This window comes from Mustela lutreola, chromosome 12 (genome assembly GCF_030435805.1).
Source record: "Mustela lutreola isolate mMusLut2 chromosome 12, mMusLut2.pri, whole genome shotgun sequence".
NCBI classification, from domain to species: domain Eukaryota; kingdom Metazoa; phylum Chordata; class Mammalia; order Carnivora; family Mustelidae; genus Mustela; species Mustela lutreola.
The window spans coordinates 75,267,873-75,287,180 of NC_081301.1; the positions used below are offsets into that span (position 1 = coordinate 75,267,873).

General features: G+C 39.6%; 1 protein-coding gene across 3 annotated transcripts in view; it reads left to right on the forward strand.

Annotated features, from left to right (window-relative positions):
- The window catches only part of KIF27 (kinesin family member 27), a 93,142-nt gene that overhangs the window by 19,321 nt on the left and 54,513 nt on the right, over window positions 1–19,308 (forward strand). For all 3 annotated transcript variants that reach the window (XM_059141206.1, XM_059141207.1, XM_059141208.1), the window contains 3 exons: window positions 2,477–3,435; window positions 9,119–9,262; window positions 14,739–14,945. In XM_059141206.1, the coding sequence (XP_058997189.1) occupies window positions 2,477–3,435; window positions 9,119–9,262; window positions 14,739–14,945 (1,310 nt within the window). The remainder of the gene's footprint in view (window positions 1–2,476; window positions 3,436–9,118; window positions 9,263–14,738; window positions 14,946–19,308) is intronic.

The following is a 19,308-nucleotide window of genomic DNA, read 5'->3' on the forward strand; positions in this document are numbered from 1 at the left end:
CTAACAACCTGTTAATTTCATTAAATATCCATTTGTCTGGAAATAGGAGAAGGTTAGTTGGGTCAAAATGTAAGTATTTTAAAGAATAACACTTTCTGCTTTTCTGATTTAAAGGGTAATATGTTCAGCATAGAACACTTTGAAAACATAGGAAAGTTTAAGGAAGAAAGTTGAAGATCATCTTTAATCCCAGAACCCAGAAAGAACAACTTCTGTTTTTGGTGTGTTTCCTTCTAGATTTCTTTTTCTGTGCACATATAAATTTTTTAAAAATATACTTAGAACCTGATGTGTAACATTGTTCCTTATTTTTTCACTTAATATTTATATTGTGGGCATTTTCACACACCGTTTCAAACTTATGACTCTTCGTGGTCATGTGGTAATTTTGTCTTTGGAACGTATTATGCTTTTTAAAATTATTGTTTCATTCTTGGACATTTAAGCTGTTTCTAGATTTTCACTATTATTAATAATACTGACTTGGCTGTGTTTCCGTCTTAGAAAAGATACTTAGGTAGAACCCTTCTTGGAGATAAAGGATCCCACCTGAGGAGTCACTGACTCCTTGAGGAAATTTCCTAGCAGTTAGGAAAGTAAGATCATTCAGAGTGCCTGCAGGGGGCAGTGATCTCTTAATTAATTAATTAATCTCTTAATTGGCCTTGTCTTGGCAGCCCTGGCATTCCTCGATGTTTGGAGAGAATGGTTTTTGTTTTGTTATTTTTAGAAAGAAAGCAGACATAGTAGTTTATGGTCTTAGTAGATAATTCAGTATAGTTTCTCTTTTCTGGACAGACTTCAGACCAACATTTTGAGCTTCTGTATCATATAAAATAGAATTATTGAGTGTTTTTATCTTCTCTTAAGAAGATAACAGATATGACACATGTTTATTGTAGAAGAGTCAAATAATGCAGAAGTATACACTATCCCTCCTGATAAACTTAATAGCTAATAGCAGTTCTGCAAAAGTTTGGGGAAGATGCAACAAATTGTCTTAAGACCAAAGGGCATCTGTCTTATGTAATGTTCCATTCACTACCAAAGTGTATTTGTTTGACATATTTATTTACTTCCTGTGTGTGAAGCAATGTTTCGTATCCAGCCTGGGATGCTGCACCATCAGTATCATCGTGGAAGCTTTTTAAGAAATACTGTCTTTCGGGCCCCACTTTTCAGAAATTCTCATGAATTTGTTTGGAATGGGGCCTGAGCCTTGCTACTTTCTCTTTTATAAAACTTCCAGGTGATTTGCAGCTGGGTTTGAGGACCAGAGATAGTGCTAAGCTGTAGCCTAACGGGAAAAATTTATGAAAGTTACTTTTTGCTTTACAGTTACATTGTCATATTTTATAATTGCTGATCTTTTAGCATTCCCCATTTGTAGTATAGGTACTAGAACTTTAAATGTTCTCAGTTGTTAAGGTATCATGTTAGAAATAATGAAAGCAAAATGATCATTTTTTTTAAAGATTTTATTTATTTATTTGACATATATATAGAGAGAGATCACAAGGAGGCAGAGAGAGAGGGGGGAAGCAGGCTCCCTGCCGCAGAGAGCCCGATGTGGGGCTCGATCCCAGGACCCTGAGATCATGACCCGAGCCGAAGGCAGAGGCTTAACCCACTGAGCCACTCAGGCGCCCCCAAAATGATCATTTTTCAAGAAGACAGTGACATGACAGGGTCTGTATAAAGAGGAAACGAGACACTGATTCAAGCACAGAATCAGGAGCTTTACTGCTCTGATTCAAATCCCAAATCTGCCTGCTGCTTTTTGAAATATGTTTGAATATAAACAAATAATGTGGGCAGTAAGCTTTGGCTTATTTGCAGCTCTTATTCCGCTGTTCTTGAAATAGAAACTTTTTTTTTTTAATTGCCATCACATTTGTTTACGTTGTACTCTGCTATTAAATAGGGCATACCTATTTTTAAGATGAATAACCAATTTTGTTTACACTGAAGTTGTCATTTATCATTGGTCATGACCACACAATACCAAAAACCATAAGCCTAAGGATGACTTGAATATTAACAAAACTCAAAAGACATGAATTTCTCTTCATTAATCTACTACTGATTAATTCTTTTGAGTTTTCTGTTTGATCTATTTTTTTTTTTAGTAAGTCCATTAGACTCTACAAGTCAAAATACTGGAATAAAGAGTTTTTCTTTAGTCAGCCATCTTAAAGAATTGAGTGTGACTCCAAAGAAACCAGATTGTTTAAAATATATGTATATATTACTTCTTTTAGAATGTAAGCATCAAAGTGAATGCTATTAAAATCATTCCTTTGGGAGATTATCTAAAATTACTTAATGAAGTTGCTGATGTCACTATTGTTTGAAGTGCTATTGATTTTTTTATTTTTAAGAGCTTTTCTTAGCCTGGGCAGTTCAGGCAATATTAACTGTTATAATTGGGTTTTGATTAAAATTTGGTTTAAAAACTTGCTGTTGCTGTTTTAAGTGATTGTTGGGGCCAAAGAATGCCAGGTGGAGAGCGCAGATGAGGTGATGAGTCTCCTGGAGATGGGGAATGCAGCCAGGCGTACAGGGACCACGCAAATGAACGAGCACTCCAGTAGATCACATGCGATTTTTACAATCAGCATCTGTCAAGTGGAGAAAAACAGAGAGGCAGGTGAAGACGGATTGTGGTACTCCCATCGGCAGATTGTCTCAAAGTTCCACTTTGTGGACTTGGCTGGCTCCGAAAGAGTAACCAAAACAGGGAATACTGGCGAACGGTTCAAAGAATCCATTCAGATCAACAGCGGGTTGCTGGCTTTAGGCAACGTCATCAGCGCTCTCGGGGACCCCCGCAGGAAGAGTTCACATATTCCATATAGGGACGCGAAAATTACCCGGCTTCTGAAAGATTCCCTGGGAGGCAGCGCCAAGACTGTCATGATCACTTGTGTCAGCCCATCCTCCTCAGATTTTGATGAGTCCTTAAATTCCCTCAAATATGCCAACCGAGCCCGCAACATTAGAAACAAGCCCACCTTAAACTTCAGCCCCGAGTCAGACCGAATGGACGAAATGGAGTTTGAAATCAAGTTGCTTCGAGAAGCTTTGCAAAGCCAACAGGCTAGCATCAGCCAAACCAGCCAGATCCATCCAGAGGAGACTCCCGAGAGAAACAGGATCCATTCTCTGGAGGAGCAGGTGGCCCAGCTGCAAGGCGAATGTCTGAGTTACCAGAACTGCGTGGAGGAGGCCGTTACCTTCCTGGTGGACCTAAAGGAGGCCGTCCAACTGAACCCAAAGCAGCTGCACAAACTGCAGGAGTGGCTGAACATGACTCAGGAGGTCAAGAAGGCGGTGTTCACCTTCTTCAGAGGGAGCCACGGCCTCGGCAGCCTGGGAGAAGGGCCTCAGCACGTTACGGTCCTCCAGCTGAAGCGAGAGCTGAAGAAATGCCAGGTACGTGGATGCCTTTTGTTGGTGGCTTGTTGGACGACTCCTTTTACTGGGGCAAGGGTCATTTTGGAACTTCAGAAGTTTTTCTTTTTTTTTTTTTTTTTTTTTTTTTTTTTAAATATTTTATTTATTTATTTGACAGAGAGAGATCACGAGTAGGCAGAGAGGCAGGCAGAGAGAGAGAGAGGAGGAAGCAGGCTCCTGCTGAGCAGAGAGCCCGATGCGGGACTTGATCCCAGGACCCCGAGATCATGACCTGAGCCGAAGGCAGCGGCTTAACCCACTGAGCCACCCAGGCGCCCACTTCAGAAGTTTTTCGAAAGGATTATGTGTGAAATCTCATTTGCCTTTGCTCAGTTACTTCCCTTTTCCTACCGCTTTGTCCGCTTACTTCACACCTTCTCAGCTCCTTCTCATTTCTCTTTTAATATCTTCACTTGGTATATTTATGAAGCAGAATCTTGTGGACCTGCTCATTGATTTAGAGGATGAAGAGAAACACAATTTCAGAAAACAAAGTGAAGTTGTACGTTAGTGAGTCTTTATTCCTCTTTGGGTCAGTGGTTCTAGAAGGAAAAAAATACTTCATCCCTTGAGTGTGGAAGGCTGGGTTTTTTGAACAAGCAAAGAAATCATCTTATTTGACAGTATTTAAGGGAGGTAGGTATACGTATTCATATTATATAAACGTACGTTGAGTTCAGAGTTACGCTTCTCACCTTCCATTCAGACACAGTATGGGAAGATTTTAAGTCACTGGGGAAATCATGGGAAACAAGATACATCCAGTCCTCCTTACATGGGGGTCTGGTACACAAATGGATATTCTGCCAGTTTTTGAAAATAGGAAAATGTATAGTTAAAAACATAGTTTTCTGGTTAGAAATCTTTCCTCAAGACCTTTTTATATGTATTAGAAAGAAACCTCTTTTATAGCAGCTCTTGAACTTTTTGGTCACAAGATTTTTTTTTTTTCTTTTTAAAGATTTTATTTATTTGACAGAGAAAGAGAAAGAGAGCACAAACATGGGGAGCAGGAGAGGGAGAAGCAGGCTCCCGTTGAGCAGGGAGCCTGATGCGGAACTCGATCCCAGGGCCTGGGATCATGACCTGAGCTGAAAACAGGGCATCTGAGCCACCCAGGAGCCCTGTTCACAAGATTTCTTTACAATTTTAAGATGAGGTCCTCTAGGGGCGCCTGGGTGGCTCAGTGGGTTAAAGCCTCTGCCTTTGGCTCAGGTCATGATCCCAGCGTCCTGGGATGGAGCTTCGCATAGGGCTCTATGCTCTGCGGGTAGCCTGCTTCCCCCCACCCCTCTGCCTACTTGTGATCTCTTGCTGTCAAATAAATAAATAAAATCTTTAAAAAAAAATAAGATAAAGTAAAATGAGGTCCTCTAAAGAGCTTTTGTTTATGAGGACTGTATCTATTAATATTTACCACATTAGAATTAAAACACAAAAATGTAAACAATTAACTTGCTCAAAACTAACAATAATAGCCTGATTATATGTTAAATAAATAACCTTTTTTCATGAAGGATAACTATTTTCCAAAACAAAAGAAGTTAGTAAGAGTGGAATTGTTTCACACTTTACATGTCTGGCTTAATAGAAGGCAGGCAGATTTTCATATCTGCTTCAGCTTTTGGTTCACTGCAATATGTTGTTTTAGTTGAAGTACATGAAGAAAAACCAGCTTCATATAGATTTGTAGTTGGAAGCGAGGACTCTTTTAATGGCTTTTTCAGATAATTTATGGATATTTTGACTTTGCTATTACACCGAAACTCAACCAGTAGAGATTTCCTAATGGTTACTGGCCATGTGGAATTTGAAACTGTCTTTGTTACATTAATATTTATACCTTAAAATTCACTGTATCTTGTACTTTGGATCTTTTATCACATGATTCTAAATTGTCACTTATTGGTCATGTGGAAAATATTTGTTTACTAAATTATGCAGATCTTCCAAATGTTGATGCCTATCATTAGACAGTATCAAGTAATTACATTCACTAATCTTACCTACTGATCTTACCAGCAGGGTCTTTAAGTATTGGAACTTGTCAGACTTGCAGCGGAAATGTATTCCAAAATTCTAATTTTTGCATGAAACTTCAATTTTATCATTTGCAGCAAATATTGTTATTTCCCTTGAAATGATGGTTTTCTTTCTTTTTTAAAAAGGATTATTTATTTATTTATTTGACAGAGAGACACACAGTGAGAGAGGGAACACAAGCAGGGCAAGTGGGAGAGGGAGAAGCAGGCTTCCCACTAAGCAGGGAGCCTGATGCAGGGCTCAAACCCAGGACCCTGGGATCATGACTTGAGCCAAAGGCAGACACTTAATGACTGAGCCACCCAGGTGTCCCAAATGATGGTTTTCCTTTTTGTTTTTTTTTAATAGATTTTATTTATTTATTTGACAGAGATCACAAGTAGGCAGAGAAGCAGGCAGAGAGAGAGGAGGAAGCAGGCTCCCTGCTGAGCAGAGAGCCCAATGTGGGGCTAGATCCCAGGACCCTGGGATCATGACCTGAGCCGAAGGCAGTGGCTTTAACCTACTGAGCAACCCAGGTGACCCCATCAAGATATTCTTTTTTTTTTTTTTTTTAAAGATTTTATTTATTTATTTGACAGAGAGAGATCACAAGTAGGCATAGAGGCAGGCAGAGAGAGAGAGAGGAGGAAGCAGGCTCCCTGCTGAGCAGAGAGCCCAATGTGGGGCTCGATCCCAGGGTCCTGGGATCATGACCTGAGCCGAAGGCAGAGGCTTTAACCCACTGAGCCACCCAGGTGACCCCATCAAGATATTCTTAAGTGAGGCTGGCATTTGTTTGTATTGTGAGTGCATGACAGCGAGGAAGACAGTGACTCCTGGTTACAGTCTAGTGACATGTCCCCTATTCACGCTAGGAGTCAGCAGTTTTACCCACCCTTATGTACCTTCAGTGCAAATGTCAGCATGGTAAAGGGAAAATATTGCCTTAATATTATTAGGAAAATAGTTTTGATCTCTTGGATGCCCTGAAAGCACCTAAAGGACATGCCAAAAGGGTCTTTGCTGAATATCCTATGAGGACTGCTGGTTCTATCTCAGAGCTTCTGATATTTAAATATAAGCATTTAAAGTAATACCTCTAAAATTATGGATTTTTTTTTTTTTAAAGTAGTGACTCTGCCCTTCCTTCCTTGTAGATAGGGTAGGCCTGGCCCTTCCTCCTTGGTATAAGACACTGGCAGAACGGGAAGTATGGTTGATGGGAAGCTTGAACTTTGGGGCACCGTAGGAGTTAGCAGTAGGAAGTGTTTTTCCTTCCTGCTACTAAGGTGCCTGAAAGTGGAAACCCATAAAACCCCTTGGTTGAGGTTGGGGTGGGTACTAACTTTTTCTCTCCATCTGTTAGAAATCCTGAATTACACTTGCTCGAGATGATGCGTTCAAGATTAAGACTTTCCAAAGATATTAACAGTCTTGGTGAAAAAGGGGATCAGGAACAAATGATTTTCGGGAATGCTAGCTAGATTAGAGAGAACCCAAGACTTCTCAGGACCTTGAGAGTGCTAGTGGATGCTATTAATCTTCAAGTGAGAGACAGAATGTTCAGTATTTCCCAATTTTATTTTTTTGTTTTTATTTTTTTTAAGATTTTATTTATTTATTTATTTTTAATATTTTATTTGTTTATTTGACAGAGAGGGAGATCACAAGGTGGCAGAGAGGCAGGCAGAGAGAGAGGGGGAAGCAGGCTCCCTACTGAGCAGAGGGCCCAATGCAGGACTCAATCCCAGGACCCTGAGATCACGACCTGAGCTGAAGGCAGAGGCATAACCCACTGAGCCACCCAGGCACCCCAGTTACAGCTTATTTTATGAAAGAAGTCACATAGGTCCTATACACATGTGGAGTCATAAGGACTAACAGGGTCATGTGTCCTTTCCTTGTTTGGTCATTTGAGGTTCCTAAGCAGAGCAAAGAAGGGCCTTACGCTAAGTGCTACCATGAGGCTCTGGCAAAATCAAGGCAGGCCTCAGGCTGTGGGTTCTCACTGCGGGGGTCCATCTACCCTGATGCCATTGCTTGAGAAGTCACATACATAGCTTGTTTCTGTGAATGAAATCTTATGTAAAGTGAATACTCATTTTTACAAATCAGCTACTTGTTGTTGTCTTTTCCTATAGCTTAGAAGAAAGGGCATGGGCTTTGGATCCAGATAGGCCCTGGACTAGAAGATCAGGCGTTTAGTTTATCTACTGTGTCATCTTGGGGGAGAGGCCTTAATCTCTTAATTTCTTCATGAAAAAGGAACCCTGTCTATTCAGTGAGATATTTTTATAATGTCAAGTCATTATCTAGCATAGAATAGATTCTTGACAAATGTTACGTTTCTTTCTGTTTATTTAATTTAAAAATTGTTTTAAACTATTATTTGCATATCCCAGGTTTATTTGAAAACAGGCATAATTCACTCGAAATTAAGAAAACCCTTTGTTTAACCATATTTTTAGACCTCTTCAAAATATCTCTTCATAGGGAAAGTGCATAAAATTAGCAATATGGGGTGCCTGGGTGGCTCAGTGGGTTAAAGCCTCTGCCTTCGGCTCAGGTCGTGATCCCAGGGTCCTGGGATCGAGCCCCGCATTGGGCTCTCTGCTCAGCAGGGGGCCTGCTTCCTCCTCTCTCTCTCTCTGCCTGCCTCTCTGACTACTTGTGATCTCTCTGTCAAATAAATAAAATTAAAAAAAAAAAAATCAGGAACTAGGGACGCCTGGGTGGCTCAGTGGGTTAAAGCCTCTGCCTTCGGCTCAGGTCATGATCTCAGGGTCCTGGGATTGAGTCCCGTATCGGGCTCTCTGCTCAGCGGCGAGCCTGCTTCCTCCTCTCTCTCTCTCTCTCTGCCTTCCTCTCTGCCTACTTGTGATCTCTCTGTCAAATAAATAAATGAAATCTTTAAAAAAAAAAAAAAAGAAAAGAAAACACTACTGGCCAAATGTGGATTTTCTTTTTTTTTTTTTTTTAAAGATTTTATTTATTTATTTGACAGAGAGAGATCACAAGTAGGCAGAGAGGCAGGCAGAGAGAGAGAGGAGGAAGCAGGCTCCCTGCTGAGCAGAGAGCCCAATGTGGGACTCGATCCCAGGACCCTGAGATCATGACCTGAGCCGAAGGCAGCAGCTTAAGCCACTGAGCCACCCAGGCGCCCTGGATTTTCTTTAAAAAAATAAAAATAAAAATAAAAATCAGGAACTAAAACCAGGAAAAATTTTCTATCATTACAGTAATTAATTCTTAGGTTATAGTCATGCTAGGTCCTCGACACTGTTTCTTTCTCCTAACGAGGAGAGAAAAATGTTGAAAGTGAATAGGATAAGAAAAATTTCAAGAAACGTCAAATCGTTAATAAATCCCCAGTTGTTGTTGTTTTTTAAATATTATTTATTTATTTATTTGACAGACACAGATCACAAGCAGGCAGAGAGGCAGGCAGAGAGAGAGGGGGAAGCAGGCTCCCTGCTGAGCAGAGAGCCTGATGCGGGGCTCAATCCCAGGACCCCAGGATCATGACTCCAGCCAAAGGCAGAGGCCTTAACCCACTGAGCCACCCAGGCCCCCCATATCCCCAGTTTCTGAATATTTTCCATGGTGAATCTCTTGTGCTCTCTTTCCCTCCTTCCAGTGTGCGCTGGCTGCTGATGAAGTTGTGTTTCATCAGAGAGAACTGGAGGTGAAGGAACTAAAGAACCAAGTGCAAATGATGGTCCAGGAAAACAAAGGCCACGTGGTATCTTTGAAAGAAGCACAGAAAGTGAATAGATTACAGGTAGAGTTTCTTATCCTATCTAAAGCAGTAGATTTAGTTGAACTAGTACTTCACTAAACAGGAGCATTTTATTTATTTATTAAAAAAAATTTTTTTAAATTTATTTATTTTCAGTGTAACAATTCATTGTTTTTTGTTTTTGTTTTTGTTTATTTTGACAAAACCTTTATTTATTTTTAAGTGAATAATAAGACACAAAACATTTTTTGTAGCCACTATATATGAGATACAATATTCAAAGATGATGCAAAGAACACAGAAAAGTAAAATAAATAATCTATTAAATGGTATTTTCTTTTTTTAAAATTTCTTTTCAGCATAACAGAATTCATTGTTTTTGCACCACACCCAGTGCTCCATGCAATCCGTGCCCTCCTCCATACTCACCTCCTGGCTCCTCCAACCTCCCACCCCCCTCCCCTTCAAAACCCTCAGATTGTTTTTCAGAGTCCAAAGTCTCTCATGATTCACCTCCCCTTCCAATTTACCCCAACCCCCTTCTCTCTAACTCCCCATGTCCTCCATGCTTTTTGTTATGCTCCACAAATAAGTGAAACCATATGATAATTGACTCTCTCTGCTTGACTTATTTCACTCAGTATAATCTCTTCCAGTCCCGTCCATGTTGCTACAAAAGTTGGGTATTCGTCCTTTCTGATGGAGACATAATACTCCATAGTGTATATGGACCACATCTTCCTTATCCGTTCGTCCGTTGAAGGGCATCTTGGTTCTTTCCACAGTTTGGCGACTGCGGCCATTGCTGTTATAAACATTCGGGTACAGATGGCCCTTCTTTTCACTACATCTGTATCTTTGGGGTAAATACCCAGTAGTGCAATTGCAGGGTCATAGGGAAGCTCTGTTTTTAATTTCTTTCTCTTTTTTTTTTTTTTTTTTTTTTTTTTTAAAGATTTTATTTATTTATTTGACAGAGAGAAATTACAAGTACACTGAGAGGCAGGCAGAGAGAGAGAGAAGGAAGCAGGCTCCCTGCCTAGCAGAGAGCCCGATGTGGGACTCGATCCCATGACCCTGAGATCATGACCTGAGCCGAAGGCAGCAGCTTAACCCACTGAGCCACCCAGGCGCCCTGTTTTTAATTTCTTAAGGAATCTCCACACTGTTCTCCAAAGTGGCTGCACCAACTTGCATTCCCACCAACAGTGTAAAAGTGTTCCCCTTTCTCCACATCCTCTCCAATGCACGTTGTTTCCTGTCTTGCTAATTTTGGCCATTCTGACTGGTGTAAGGTGTGGTATCTCAACATGGTTTTAATTTGAATCTCCCTGATGGCTAGTGAACATTTTTTCATGTGTCTGATAACCATTTGTATGTCTTCATTGGAGAAGTGTCTTTTCATATCTTCTGCCCATTTTTTTATATGATTATCTGTTTTGTGTGTGTTGAGTTTTAGAAGTTCTTTATAGATCCTGGATATCAACCTTTTGTCTGTACTGTCATTTGCAAATATCTTCTCCCATCCCGTGGGTTGCCTCTTTGTTTTGTTGACTGTTTCCTTTGCTGTGCAGAAGCTTTTGATCTTGATGAAGTCCCAAAAGTACATTTTCACTTTTGTTTCCTTTGCCTTTGGAGGCATATCTTGAAAGAAGTTGCTGTGGCTGATATTGAAGAGATTACTGCCAATGTTCTCTAAGATTCTGATGGATTCCCGTCTCACATTGAGGTCTTTTATCCATTTCGAGTTTATCTTTGTGTATGGTGTAAGAGAATGGTCGAGTTTCATTCTTCGACATATAGCTGTCCAATTTTCCCAGCACCATTTATTGAAGAGACTGTCTTTTTTCCACTGTTTATATTTTTTCCTGCTTTGTCGAAGATTATTTGACCATAGAGTTGAGGGCCCATATCTGGGCTCTCTACTCTGTAACAGGAGCATTTTAAATGATAATTGGGAGTGTTTACAAAAATAGGTTTCAGTTGCAGTTTCAGGCAACTAAAAGTGTTATGAGTTTTCGCCGTAAATCGGTGTAAGGGGAAAACATTTTTATTGTTACCCTGATTTATCCTTCACAAATAGGAAGATGATATCCAGGAACTTAATTTGCACACTGTATGATGGTTGCACTTTCTCTGTGTCTTTCTATTCTCTTGTTTGCCAACGTAACAGGCAATGTGATGGTGATAAGAGCTGGAAGGTAGACACAAACTTTAAAATTTATTAGATCATCCCTTCCTGCTCCCATTAGTGATTTGCTCTTTAACTTTGGTTAAATCTGTCAACTTTTCTGTCTTAGCCTCCTATTTAGGAAACAAAACAAATAAGCATAGGGGAAAAAAGAGTGAGAGAGGCAAACCAAGAAACAGACTGTTAATTATAGAGAACAAACTGATGGTTACCAGCGAGGAGGTGGGGGGGGAACGGAGGAAACAGGTGATGGGGATTAAGGTATGCACCTGTTGTGATGAGCTCCGGCTATTGTATGCAGGTGTTGAGTCACTCTGTTGTACACCTGAAACTAATATTACCCTGTATGTTAACTAACCGGAATTTAAATAAAAACTTAAAAACATAAATTAAAAAAAAAAATAGTAAACTGTCAGCCCCTCAGAAGTCCTTAGTTCGTCCTGCTCAGAGAGAGTCACGTTCCTTACTTCAGAGTAATGCTTTCTTTGCTTTGCTTTGTGGTTTTACTATGTATCCCTGAACACTACAGTTTGGAATTTTTATAAATTTAATCATTCAGTATGTATATTCTTTAGTATCTAGTTGCTTTTATTGAATATCTTTTTGTTCTGATTCATCCACAAAGTAACTATAGCTTGTTACAGTTTATAGCTATACAGGATTTCATTGTATAAATATATTGCAATTTATATTTCTATTCTACTATTTTTAAAAATTTTTATTTTATTTTTTCAGTGTTCAAGATTCATTGTTTATGCACCACACCCAGTGCTCCCATGCAATATGTACCCTCCTTAATATCCACCACCAATCTCACCCATCCCCCACCCCCTCCTCTCCAAAACTCTCAGTTTGTTTCGCAGAGTCTACAGTCTCTCACAATCTCCCCTAGGATTTCCCCCAACTCACTTCTCCCCATCTCCCCATGTCCTCTGTGTTATTCCTTGTGCTCTACAAGTAAGTGAAACCATATGATAATTGACTCTGCTTGACTCTATTCTACTATTGATGGACTTTTTTGGTGATGGACATTTTCTCCTTTTTTTTCTTAAAGATTTTATTTATTTATTTGAGAGAGAGTGCATGCATGAGTGGGGGCAGGGGGCTGAGGGAGCAGAGAGAGAATCTTTTTTTTTTTTTTTTTTGCCTCATAATGGAGAGAGAGGATCTTAGTCAGATTCCGCACTGAGTGCAGAGCCTCACGCAGGGCTGGATCTCATGACCTTGAGATCGTGACCTGAGTCAAAAATCAAGAGTTGGATCATATGATCTCCCTGATATGAGGAAGTTGTGATGCAACATGGGGGCTTAAGTGGGTACGAGAAGAATAAATGAAACAAGATGGGATTGGGAGGGAGACAAACCATAAGTGACTCTTAATCTCACAAAACAAACTGAGGGTTGCTGGGGGGAGGGGGTTTGGGGGAAGGGGGTGGCATTATGGACATTGGGGAGGGTATGTGCTTTGGTGAGTGCTGTGAAGTGTGTAAACCTGGTGATTCACAGACCTGTACCCCTGGGGATAAAAATATATGTTTATAAAAAAAATAAAAAATTAAAATCATAAAAAAAAAATCAAGAGTTGGATGCTTAACCAACTGAGCCATCCAGGTGCCCCTTCACATCTATATTTTTACTAATTCTTGGGGTCTTTTTGTTATAGTTCTGACAGTTTTTGCATTCTACATATTGAAGATATGTTATTAAGTACATAGAAATGCATGATTGTTACATCATCCTGGTGAATTCAACTTTTTAATATTCTTTTAAAGATTTTATTTATTTATTTGACAGAGAGAGAGATCACAAGTAGGCAGAGAGGCAGATGGGGGGGGGAGCAGGCTCCCTGCTGAGCAGGGAGCCCTATGCAGGGTTGGATCCCAGGACCCTCGGATCATGATCTGGGCCAAAGGCAGAGGCTTTAAACCACAGAGCCACCCAGTCCCCCTTTTTAATATTTTTTACCTTTTCCAGTGGTTTTTGCCTTAAAATCCTACTTGGGTATTCACATAGCCCTACTAGCTTTCTTTTGATTAATATTACATAATGTGTCTTTCTCCATCTTATTTTTCATCTTTGTGTGTCTATTTTAGTGGTGTTTCTTAGTAAGCAGCAAGTTATATAATTTTATAATCCTCTCTGATGAATTATAATATTTTAATTGGATTACTTAGTTCACTTATGAATTTAATGACTCATATTTTGGTTGTAATTCCATCATTGTCCCTTTACTTATCCTGCTCTATGTTCTTTTTTTCTCTTTTCTTATCTTCTTTTGGATTCATTGTACGTTTTTAATTTTTCTGTTTTTACTTCATGAGCTCAGGTTTTACACTTGTATTCTTTATGGTTTTGGTGGTTTTCCTGGAGTGTATACCATACGTTCTTGATTGAATGAAGTCTAATATAATTGGTATTTTACCCTTTCCCGGAAAATACAAACACTCCAATATATGCCATTGGCATATACTTTAATTATCTGAATGCGTGAATTTTTTATAAGGTCGACTTTTTATAGCTTAGCATTAGCACTGTGAAACTTTTAGGTTATCCCCCCCGCATTTGAACATTGTAGTACATGTGAAGTATTAAGATGAATGGCAATTTCTTATTTACATAACTTTGTACTGATAAAACAAAAATTGATGTTAAAGCTTGCTGGGCTGGTTATACCTGAAAAAAAGTTTCTTTAGAGGACACATAGAGAGCTAAGCCATACATGCGTGTGCATGTGCACGCGCGCGCGCGCACACACACACACACACACATTCCTGATACACAATTTGTTCAGCTTTTGATTTCCAAGTTCTTTTTTCTCCCAGGATTATCAGTTACCTATCTTTTATCTCTTTGTGCTTGGGCTTTCTTTGGCACTGAGGGAAGGCTTTCAAAAGTTCACCCTACCTGTCACCAGCTCGTCTCCTTTGCTGCCACCTCAGCCATTTGCAATTCTTTGTCCACTTGCAACTTTCTTCTCTCTTGTTACCACTTGGATTTCCCTCAGAAAGGCCAACCGTTTATAAAGACCAACAAATCAGAGTGCTTCAGGATGACAAACCAACCAATCACAGTGTGTGGGGCATTTTCTTTGAGTAGTTATCTCTTCAGGCTCTCTGTCTCTTGTTGCTTCCTTTTCAAAAGTTTTTAGCCTTCAGAACGGCCCTGGATGCTGATGAGCATCGCGTCAGAAGACTCACCAGTGGAGAAATGAGAGTTTTTGGTACTGTTAAGGTAGTTGTGGTTTGGGGCAATGTACAATTTATTTTTAACCATTACACACATACAGAGGTTCTCTATTTTAAAAATGTGCATCTCTTTTCTACAAAGAATGAAAAAATAATAGAACAACAACTTCTTGTGGATCAACTGAGCGAAGAACTATCAAAACTTAACCTGTCAATGACCTCTTCAGCTACGGAACCTTGTGGAGATGGACCAGACACCAGGACAGCCACGAAGAGGCCATGCACTGTACCCTTTGATTCTCGTCTGGGACATTACATTTATATTCCAGCCAGACCAGGTTCCAGGAAGGTAATGTCGAGACATTGATCTCTTTCTGATTTTGAGATTTAAAAAATATTCTTTATGATATCACAGTGTATTTGCATGATCTCAGCAGGGTTTTTTTTCTGTTTGATTTCATGGACTTTTATGCATATTCTTTCTTTTTTCATCAGGCTTCTTTTAAATAATAAATTAATAAATAGGAGAATCTATAGTTATATTTGTAAGAAATAGTTGAAGATGATGTCTTTATTCACCAAGGAGAAAAAGCTATCCTTTGCCATCATATTTTCTGACACGCTTTAGTCTGATAGCTTCATGAATTTTTTTTTTCTTTAGCCACACCAAGGTTGTGGGAAGATTGGAGGGTATTTATTTTGATTTATTTGGCCTGTTTTATTATTTTTAAAGTGACATTTATCTGTTATTTGGACTTGCCAAGCTAACATAATCAAGTCTCTGAGGATTAGTATGAAGTTTCATTTTAATTTTTGTTTATAAATATTTGCATGGGTGGTAAATACATGCACACAGATTTTTCTTGAAAAGCAAGGAATCTCAGGACGCCTGGGTGGCTCAGTTGGTTAAACACCCTGCCTTCAGTTCAGGTCATGATCTCAGGATCCTGGGATTGAGTCCCGCAGTGCTCAGTGAAGAATCTGCCTCTCCCTCTGCCTGCTGTTCCCGCTGCTTGTGCTCTTTTTCTCTGACAAATAAATAAATAAAATCTTAAAAAAGAAAAAAAGGAAAACAAATCTCTAGGGCAATAGAAATCTCTAATGGAAAAAGATTAAGTAGCAGATTCATGAATTTTGGTTTCTATTGATTAGTTTTATGAAGGGAAATGACTTGTTTGGGTCTCTGAGGGTTACAGTTAAAGGGATGAGTAGTAGGAGAGGTGTCAGAGGCTGTGCCCTCAGGCAGGCTGGTGTGTGAGCAGCTCTGTGCATAGGCCTGCAGTACATATGTCTAAACCTGTGTGAGCCCCAGGGTCCTTTTCTGTCAGACTGGGGGAGATTTAAGGAGGGTGTAGAGGATTTACATGAGATAGTGAATTGGAAACTGGCACACTGCGTCTCTGGCACATGCACTCAGGTTGCATCCCTTGTGTCCCAGGCTCGGGCCTCAGAGCAAGCAGAACAGATGCTCCTCTTACCTGAGAATACTCACCTATTCTGAGTGATTGGGTTTTAACATTTAAATCACTATTATTATTTTTTAAGATTTTATTTATTTGACAGAGAGAGACACAGCAAGAGAGGGAACACAGCAGAGGGAGTGGGTGAGGGAGAAGCAGGCTTCCCACAGAGTAGGGAGCCTGATGTGGGACTTGACCCTAGTACCCTGCGATCGTGACCTGAGGCAAAAGACGCTTAACCAACTGAGCCACCCAGGCGCCCGAAGTCACTGTTATTATTAATCTCAGCTTTACTTTGTAGAGTTATTGACATGTTCTTTATGGCTAAATACATGATAAATTTTCATGGAACATGACAAAGGGCACATTCTTTGCAGGATACAAATTTGATAACTTAATTCAACTTTAAAATTATATATCTTCTGGGGCACCTGGGTGGCTCAGTGGGTTAAGCCTCTGCCTTCGGCTCAGGTCATGATCTCAGGGTCCTGGGATCGAGCCCCACATAGGGCTCTCTGCTCAGCGGGGAGCCTGCTTCCCCTTCTCTCTCTGCCTGCTGCTCTGCTTACTTCTGATCTCTGTCAAATAAATAAGATCTTTAAAAAAATTATATATCTTCTGTAATTAATTAACTATTGGCAAGTAATGGGAAAGAATTTTCCGTTTCTTCTATTCTTTTGTTTTTTAAAAATAACATTTGGGTGTTCTTCCCCCTGATTACAAAAGTCATACATACTTAAGCTTTCTCAGTCTTTTTCTTTTTTTACGACATTCATACATACACATGTACACGCGCATATAGTCTTTGAGGAGATAGACCTCTGTGGGCTTTTGAAAAAGGTTAGGCCCTTAGGGGTTCTTACCTCCAGCTGTTTGAATAGACTTGAAACAGACATGACTGGAGTAACGAGTTCCATGGTTATAGTTTCAGAAGAGCAAAATCCTTAGTTTTGTTTTGTTTTTCTAAAATTTTCTTTCCACCCCGAAAGAGCCCTGTTAGCCACTAAAAGGTGGGGAAAGGAAGAAAATACAAAAGCTATAGGATCAGCAGCTTGGGGGATGGGGGTGGTTCTCTTTCTCCTGGCGTGTTTCCAGGAATCCAGGCCACCTCTCTTGTTTGGGCTGGTTGCTGCAGCAGAGAGAGAAGGCAGGGTTGCATGGGAAGACACATTGTATGGCCAGCCCTGTCCTGCTTACTATTCCATTGTTCTAAGAGTGAGGCGAGGGTTTCGTACTGATTACCAGAACTAACTGAATTACAGTGAAGAGGACATCTGAAATGCCACTTTATTTTCTCCCTGGAGTTTTGCTTCCTTGGTAGAAGTCTAGCTAATATTTTCTAGCTCTGCTAATTTCTTTTAGAGTTCATTAGCTCTGATATTTTCTTGAAGTGCAAGTAGTCCTCATATGAGGAAATATTTCTTTTGTTCTGTTCTTCATTGGAAATGTATTTTTTTTTTAAGATTTTATTTATTTATTTGACAGAGATCACAAGTAGGGAGAGAGACAGGCAGAAAGAGAGAGGGGGAAGCGGCTCCCCGGTAAGCAGAGAGCCCCATGCGGGGCTCAATCCCAGGACCCTGAGATGGTGCATGACCTAAGCCGAGGGCAGAGGCTTAACCTACTGAGCCACCCAGATGCCCCAGAAATGTATTTTTTTAAAGGAAATATTTCTTCTATGCTTGTTTACTCATATTGGAGGGAAAGAGCAAAAAGCTCTTATTTAATTTTAAAAGTATTATTTGTTATATTTATGGATATACTTTCATTACTGGCTTTTCTCAACATATCATGAACATTTGACAGTCATTAAGTATTCTCTTATGACATCATGATTTTTAGTAGCTGAATAATAGTTATCCTAGGGGCATACAGTTGTGTACCTTTTCCTATCATTACACATTTGTTTTCAATTATTTCCTAATCTGAAAATGGAATTATAGGATATATCTACTTATGCAGAATTTCTAATGAAATCTGTTTGCAGATTTACCAGTTTACAGGTAAATAAAAGAAAAAGTTTCCAAATTATTTATCAAATTAACAGGAAAAAAGAGAAAAAACACCTCTGTCTCAGTAGTACCAAAAACTTATCTATTGAATCTTGATTTAAGCTTAAAGAAAAAAATACAACAGGTTTCTACTTTCTTTTTCTTTTTTTATTTTATTTATTTATTTATTTATTTATTTGACAGAGAGAGATCATAAGTAGGCAGAGAGGCAGGCAGAGAGAGAGGGAGAAGCAAGCTCTCTTGCCGAGCAGAGAGCCCAATGTGGGGCTCAATCCCAGGACCCTGAGATCATGACCTGGACCAAAGGCAGAGGATTAACCCACTGAGCCACCCAGGCGCCCCAGGTTTCTACTTTCTTAACATGATAAATATGATACACTTGAAACCAAGAGCCAGTATTATACATATGCAGGGCACTTTGGAAAGAAAAGCAGCCATCAAAAGAAATGAAATCTTGCCATTTGCGACAACATGGATGGAACTAGAGCGTATCATGCTTAGTGAAATAAGTCAAGCAGAGAAAAAGACAACTATCATATGATCTCCCTGCTATGAGGAAGTGGTGATGCAACATGGGGGCTTAAGTGGGTAGGAGAAGAATCAATGAAACAAGATGGGATTGGGAGGGAGACAAACCATAAATAACTTTTAATCTCACAAAACAAACTGAGGGTTGCTGTGGGGAGGGTGTTTGGGAGAAGGGGGTGGGAATATGGACATTGGGGAGGGTATGTGCTTTGGTGAGTGCTGTGAAGTGTGTAAACCTGGTGATTCACAGACCTGTACCCCTGGGGATAAAAATATATGTTTATAAAAAATAAAAAATTTTAAAAAAAAAATTAGAGGTGGTCCCAATCAGTGCTTAGGTATAATATAATATCACAAATGCTGATGAAAACCTGGCTTGTTTCACTGATCGTAATACATACATTTTTTTCACAGTTTATCATCTTTGATGGCAGGGTATGTTTTATAATTGATGGCATGTCATGGTTTGACGGCGTTTTTTCCTTTCTCGATAGAATAAAAATAATGGTGTGTCTTACAATTGATAGCATTTCAGATTTGATAAAATATGATATAAACCAGAAATAAAAGCATTGGATATTGGGGGAGCCAGGTGGTGGGTACTATGGAGGGCACTCATTGCCTGGAGCACTGGGTGTAGTGCAGAAACAGTGAATTCTGTTACGCTGAAAAGAAAAAAGAAAAAAGCAATGGGTAAACTAATACACTTTTT